The 6,960-nt window shown below is 57.8% G+C and overlaps 1 protein-coding gene across 1 annotated transcript in view; it reads left to right on the top strand.

Annotated features, from left to right (window-relative positions):
* CASKIN2 (CASK interacting protein 2) overlaps nucleotides 1–6,960 on the top strand; it is a 28,999-nt gene that overhangs the window by 15,801 nt on the left and 6,238 nt on the right. Inside the window, exons 2-8 of the mRNA XM_010189701.1 lie at nucleotides 2,542–2,593; nucleotides 4,574–4,671; nucleotides 4,779–4,924; nucleotides 5,071–5,166; nucleotides 6,021–6,151; nucleotides 6,371–6,479; nucleotides 6,593–6,701. Coding sequence (XP_010188003.1) covers nucleotides 2,542–2,593; nucleotides 4,574–4,671; nucleotides 4,779–4,924; nucleotides 5,071–5,166; nucleotides 6,021–6,151; nucleotides 6,371–6,479; nucleotides 6,593–6,701 — 741 coding nt within the window. The remainder of the gene's footprint in view (nucleotides 1–2,541; nucleotides 2,594–4,573; nucleotides 4,672–4,778; nucleotides 4,925–5,070; nucleotides 5,167–6,020; nucleotides 6,152–6,370; nucleotides 6,480–6,592; nucleotides 6,702–6,960) is intronic.

Raw genomic sequence — 6,960 nt, 5'->3', positions numbered from 1 at the left:
TTTCCCTTCCTGAGGTGGGTAGGAGTGTTCTTCGTTTCACGTTCAGGAGGAGCCCCAAAGAGGATGCTGCTCCCGGCTCCGCTTTCTGGGATCAGCTGCTTTCCCAGCTGCCCACACCATGTCTGCATGATCCTGCCCCATGTCGTGATCTTGCTGGGCTGCTGGAGCAAGGAACTAATTTGAGGAATGTTGCTTGGGGAGAGGAGCGAAGGCATTTTGTTGTGCAGATGCTGACAGCTGCCTCCTGGGGCTGGGGACTGGGCAGGGACACCCACCACATCCCGGGACACCTACTGTATCCAAGCTCTGCTCATCAGACCCCACCACACAGCCCAGTCCCCTCGCAGAAGGGGATTTGGGATGGGATTATGGGGTAGGCTCTCCCTCTTCAAACAGGGGGTGCTGCTCAACTCCAGGACCAGCCCCTGCGGCTTTCAGATGTGCTTGTGCTCAGTGGGCAGCTCCATCCAGCCCTTCGCACACCCAGCTCTGCTCTGCCACCCAGCTTGTGTGGTTCAGGCTGTACCCCTCCTGTCTGTGGTGAGGACCCCTCCTCCTCCTCCCCATCCTTTCTCAGCAGCAAAACCCACTGGCAATTTTCAGCTGCAGCCGATGGGAGCAACCCCATATTGGCCTTTGGTTCCCTCCATACAGAGCATCTTTTAAAAATACCTGTTTAAGAACCTGATTAAAAGGCAGTGGGGCTGGGGGATTGCTGGGGTAGTACGAGGTGATGGCTTCACGGGGATTGCCTACAGCTTAGTGGATCCCTTTGCTTTGTTTTAATTTTCTCTCAATTTCTTCCTTTGGAAATGCCTCAGCAGCAAATGCTGCCCAGCCCTTCCTGCTCCCCGCTCACAGGATCTATTCCAGGACTTTCGGAGGGGCAGGATGAGGCCTTCGCCCACCACAGCTGCCCCCATTCCTGGCTCTGCCGTACCCCATAAGTGCAATCCTGGCTCTGTGAAAGAGACACCATGGGGCACAGTGCTTATGGTCGCTCCACAACTTGGGTTAGAAGTGGCCTGTTCACAGGCGAAGTGTTTTTTCCTGGCCAGCAGGGCTGAGAGAAGTGTCTTGTCCTTGATGGAGACCCCAAATCCTGGACTTTTGGGTGATATGGGGCTGGAAGGGAAAAGCAGGAGCTCTGCTGAGCAATGGCTTTGAGAGCCGCTTCCTTCGAGAAGGGCTTTCTGGCTGGCAGAGCTGCTTGCTACCACTCTGAAGAGGAACAACCTCTGGAAGAGGTAATTAGGGTGATCCCATCCTGATCTCCTCAACTGTGGCGACAAGTCACGAGTCATTCACCAGCAGCCACTCCAAGCCCATTTTGCATTAATTAGGCTGTTTACAAAACACTGTAAATTGCAGTAATGAACACACTGTTCCTTGGTTTCCTTTAATTATCCATTTGCATGATGAATGAGCTGGTCCCCACTGCAGCTCTCCTTTCGGCAGAGGGACCATGCAGCAGAGTGTGGGTTAGTATGGGATCTACCATGCAGGGTGGGCAGAGACCTTGGGAGAGAAGGAAATGGAGAAGGAGAAGGAGGAGGAAGAGGAGAAGGAGAGGGGACTGCAGGGAAGGGGCAGTCAGTGGGGTTTGAGCAGCCAGAACCCCATTTCAGTGGGGTTTGAGCAGCTGTTTCACACCAGGCTCGGAGCCTGGCTCTCGGACTTTGATTTTTTCCATAGGAAGCAGCACAGAAACCTTTCAAAGCATTTAATCCTCCCCAACTTGGCAATGGGGCTGCCTGGAAAGGCAGGGGAGGAGCGGCGGCATTTCTTGCCCCCCGCATACCTTCCCCTTTTCTTTCCCTTTTGACTTAGCGGATGAATTCCAGAGATGTTAATCCGCTCTCAACCCTTCGGTGGAGAATAAAACGCCCTCTCTGTGTGGGAGGAAGGAATTCATTCGAATTAATTGCGGGAAGGAACGGGGAGCTGGGGGTGCATGTGAGGCTGTGCTGAGGGTGGGGTGAGCATCCTCCGCCGCTCAGTGGTTCCCAAAGGGGAGGGAGGGATGAACGAGGGGACTGGGTTATCCGAGGTGGCACAATCTGCACATTCATGGCCAGAGGCTTCAGACTCTGCCCCAGGCTTAAAAATGCCAACCATGTGGTCTGTAGGCTAGGCCTGGCAACAGCAGCAGACACAGGGAGCGAGTGGGGGGCAAAACAGCCCCACTCAGCAGTCTTGGGGTGTTGCTGCCTATAAAGGGAAGGGAAGCAGCATCCCGCTGGGCTGGGGTGATGGGAGCCGCAGGGTCCGGCCCATCCTGGGGGCACACAGAGATGGGGCAGGAGAGACGGAGAGAGGAAAGGGTCTGAGTTTGAGCTGGGTCAGCCCATTGAGGGTGTGTGGAGGTGAACATGGAGTGAGAGCAGAGGAGAGGAGAGGCCGCCGGGATGGGCCAGGTGCTGTTCTGTGCGCTGGGAGGTCGGTATGGGTGCAGAACGGGATTCGTGTGGGATCCTGGGATCCATGCAGGGTGCTGTGGTCTCTGCCTCCTGCCCTGACCTTCGCCTCCTCTCTTTGCAGAGCTCCTGGGATCTGCCAAGCGGCTGAACGTGAACTACCAGGATGCGGATGGGTGAGTGCTCCCTGGGCAGGCTGCTGGGTGCTGCTGCTGCCAGCATGGGTGGGCTTGCTCTCCAGTTGGTTCTGTGGCTCTGGGTGTCACAGAGCTTTCAGGAGTAGCTGCTGAGCCACAGAGAACACAACAGCACCCCAAAAGGGTGCTGTGTCCCAAAGCCAGGGCAAGCCTTGCAGAGGCAGAGCCAACGCCTGCCCTGGTGTGAGCTGAGGTCTGTGCTCAGTCCATCCTGAAAAACCTTTCATAAAGCTCTTCTGCATCCCCCTCCATAGGACTGGAGGTGAAAAGGGAACACAGCGAGTGCAGCCAGTGCCCCGTGTCCTGCGTGGCGGTTAAAGCACAGATCACCCGGCCAGCCATGGCTCCTGCATATGCTTGTGTCTGTGTTTAATATCCCAAGAGCAAAATCCCTTTGTCTGGTGGGGGGTAGATAGAGAAAGAAAAGATGAGGTTGCCCAGTGACCACAGCATATTTGTGTAGCTCATCACTTCCAAAATCCAAGCACTTAATAAGCTGGATACTGAGAGTTAAAGAAACCACAAAGGCCCATAAAATAAATAAGCATGTTATTCTTATTGAATTAACCCTGACCTGTGAGTTATTAACATCGTTTTATGTACTGTTGTTGTGCCTAATTTCTACATGTTTTCTTTTCAAGGACTCTGTAGGAAGAGGTGTCCGTTATGAGTCCTAACAGGCCAGTGGGGGGTTGAAAATGTGCAGGATGGCTCTGTCTTAAAATAATACTGTGCAGATGGAGCTTAATAGAAAAAAAATGCAATAATGGAAGCAATGATCTGATTCCGATCAGGCACAGGGCTTGCACTCAGGCAGCTCCAGGAGGGCTGCTGATGGGAGCAAGGGTCAAGGGTCCCTTCCCCGTCAAAGCCACACATGGCATTTGGGGCATTAACAGCACTGGCAGCATGCTGGGTTTTGCTGAGGCGCAGGGAGGGGGACGACAGGGAAGTGAGACCCGTGCATGGGGATGGTGGCATCGTGCACCCTCCCATGAGAGCCGCCGGTGGTGTCCTCGGCATCCATCACCTTGTTTGCAGCTTGGAGGTGATGGGGTGGGCGAGCACGGGTTTGTGCGGCTGCATCCAGGGTTGGCCCCACAGCGATCCCGCAGGATTGGCTCAGAGGGATTTTGTACCCGCCCTGTTCCTGCTTTGAGGCAGAGGTGTTGGTGTGGTCTCAGGGACATGGTGGCTGCATTGAAGGAGGGAGCAGCATCCCTTCTGTGATTCCCAGGGACCCTGCGCAGGGATTTGGGGGTATCCTGGGACTGCAGGTCAGGAGGAGAGCCGTGGCAGCCGGGTTGTGTCCAGCACGGGACTGGGACACTCCCGAGCCCATTGGAGGCCCAGGCTGGCGCTGTCTGGAGCCCCCCGCACCCCTTGGAGCAGCACACGGGCTAATCTCCAGCGGCACAGAGACCCCTCTCTTGGCCGTGGCCCTTCACGTGACAGCATGGGGGGAGCGTTGGGCAGACAGACCCCTTTCACAGCCCCGAGACACAGGGCTCTTTCATTACGGACGGCCTCCCACGCTGTGCCGTGGGCTCCCGGCATCTCTGCTGGCACGGGATGGGGGTGGCTGTTGGAGGGGCCAGGAGTAGCTGCAGGGCCGGTGTGTTTGCTGGATGCAGCTCCGGGCTGCCTGGCTGCAGTGCAGAGTGGGGAGATGCATCTCTCTCCATGCCGCCTGCTTCCTCTGGCACAGGGACCCCAGGTCTCAGGGAGACCACATCCCTGTAACCCTTGCTGAGCCCTGGGGCACAGACAGCATGGAAGGACTTAGCTCTGCTTTGCTATGGGGAAACTTGAGGCACTGGGAGTGAGGAATCAGGAAGGATGTAGCCGTGAACTGCCAGTGACCATCCTGGCCCTCAGCCCATGTTCCTGTGCAGGCAGGGGCTGCAGGGACAGCACAGCCGGGACTGGGACCGGGCTGAGTCCTGCCTTGTGTTGCAGGTTCTCGGCGCTGCACCATGCGGCCCTGGGTGGCAGCCTGGACCTCATCTCGCTGCTGCTGGAGGCACAGGCCACTGTCGACATCAAGGACAGCAATGGTAAAGGATGACCCCCCAGCACGGCCTTGTGCCTCTGGCAGCCGGCTCAGTCCTCTGAGCGAGGCCAGGGGCCGCATCCAGCCCTGCTGAGCCCCGTTCCCCTGCAGGGATGCGCCCCCTGCACTATGCAGCCTGGCAGGGGCGTGTGGAGCCGGTGCGGGTGCTGCTGCGTGCTGCTGCCTCCGTCAACATGGCCTCGCTGGATGGGCAGATCCCGCTTCACCTCTCGGCACAGTACGGCCACTACGAGGTGGTAAGTGAGAGCCCAGCACCACCTGTGTACCCACTCTGGGTCTCTCTGGGGGTGCACTGGTGAGGGCAAAGCCCATCATGCCAGGTGGGAGGGTGGCAGAAGTGTGGGGTGATGCTGAGCCCCAATACCACATTGCTCCCCCACAGTCAGAGATGCTGCTCCAGCACCAGTCCAACCCCTGCCTCATCAACAAAGCGAAGAAAACCCCCCTGGACCTGGCATGCGAGTTTGGGCGGCTGAAGGTGAGTGCTGCTGGGCTCTCCCCTGAACCGGGCACTTTCCAGGGGTGGCTCTGGAGCCGCTGGCTCCTCCAAGAGCAAAACGCTGGGTCTAGCTGCGACCGCTCTCCCTCCAGCAAGAGCCTCGGAGCCCGACAGGCAGCACCCACCTCCTCCCACGGGTGGGCAAGGCCAAATCCTGGACGTGGGAGTTGCAGGTTTTGCTCCTGACCTCGTGAAGCCAGAAGCCATGAGTCCTTGCTCCTGGTTCCCTGCAGGCTCCCTCTGCCCGCCCCTGCTTTGCTCCCATTTTCAGCACAGATAGGCTGAGCTGGCTAAATCCCTGCAAGCCCTGAATGCCTGGTCCTGCTCACTGCTTGAGGTCCCTGGCATGGCTCATGGGGACAGGGCCACCCCATGCTTTGGAAGACCCCAGCCCAATCAGCACCGCACCACCAGGCTGGGCTGGAGGACGGCCAGCCAGACCGTCCCATGCCTCACCAGGGAGGGGGCCGGGGGGATATTTCCATTTTTGGAGCATCTATAACGTCTGCAGCTATAAACAGGGCAGTAAAAATAACTCCTTTGTGCCTCTGGGCTGCCCTGAGATGCTGAGAGTCGCTCTGGGCTTGGAGAGACTGGAGCTTTTTAGGGCTTGGTCTGAAAAGCCCATTATGGGAAGACTATTTCTGGCTCTTGTGACTTTTTATGGCCCCTCAAAGCAGTGTGGCTCCCGCCAAGCACAGCCAGCTCTGGCCGAGCCCTGGGGCTGTCAATGAAGGAGAGTGGTGGGATGGAGAGCAGAGGGTGATCCCCTTGCTGGGAGGCTGGAGGTAGGGATACCTATACCCCACTGCTCACCCCTGTGCCCTGTGCAGGTGGCCCAGCTGCTGCTCAACAGCCACCTCTGCGTCGCCCTCCTGGAGGGACAGTCCAAGGATGCCACCGACCCCAACTACACCACCCCATTGCACCTGGCAGCCAAGAACGGACACAAGGAGATCATCAGGTAACCCCCTGCCAGCCCGGGGCACTGCCGTATCCCGGAAAACCCATCACGGCTTCAGTCCTGCTTCCTCCCAAGCCCACCTCCCACCGCGAGCTTCAGTCCTTCGTCCCGAAAACCTCAGCAGTGCAAGGGGTTGTCCCCTTCCCATCACAAAGCAGCTGATCACCTGGCCCTGGTGTCCATGTCCTGCCATTCATGCCTCTCCCTCCTTCCTACCAGGCAACTGCTGAAGGCTGGGATCGAGATCAACAAGCAGACGAAGACGGGCACAGCACTGCACGAGGCTGCACTTTATGGCAAAACAGAGGTGGTGAGGTTGCTGCTGGAGGTGAGTGCAGTGGGGATGAGCCTGAGGGTTGGCCATTGTCCCCTTTCCCTTGGTGCCTCTGCCTCCCGTGGCAGGTTTGGGGTCTGGCTCTGACCACCTCCCCTCCTGGGCAGGGTGGTGTTGACGTGAACATCAGGAACACCTACAACCAGACGGCACTGGACATTGTCAACCAGTTCACCACCTCGCATGCCAGCAAGGACATCAAGCAGTTGCTGAGAGGTGAGGTGGGGCCGGCACATGGCCGGACATTGCCTGGCACTGAGAGGGGTTTCTTTCCCATGGGACCTGCCCGGGGCTCCCAGCACTCCTCCTGAACAGCCTAAACCAGCCTAGCTGTGAGCATCACCATCCCAGTCCTGTCATGCATCTTCCCATCCTCTCCCTGTGGTCAGTGTCCAGGGACTGAGTCCTTCCTGCAGCATTAATGTTTTCTTCTTCCCTCTCCTCACTCTTGTTTTCTCCCTCTGCCTTCCCGGAA

The sequence above is a fragment of the Mesitornis unicolor genome, unplaced genomic scaffold (genome assembly GCF_000695765.1).
Source record: "Mesitornis unicolor isolate BGI_N332 unplaced genomic scaffold, ASM69576v1 scaffold30438, whole genome shotgun sequence".
Classification (NCBI taxonomy): Eukaryota; Metazoa; Chordata; class Aves; order Mesitornithiformes; family Mesitornithidae; genus Mesitornis; species Mesitornis unicolor.
The sequence above is the reverse complement of the archived record's forward strand: the minus strand, read 5'-3'. Positions and strand labels throughout refer to the sequence as shown.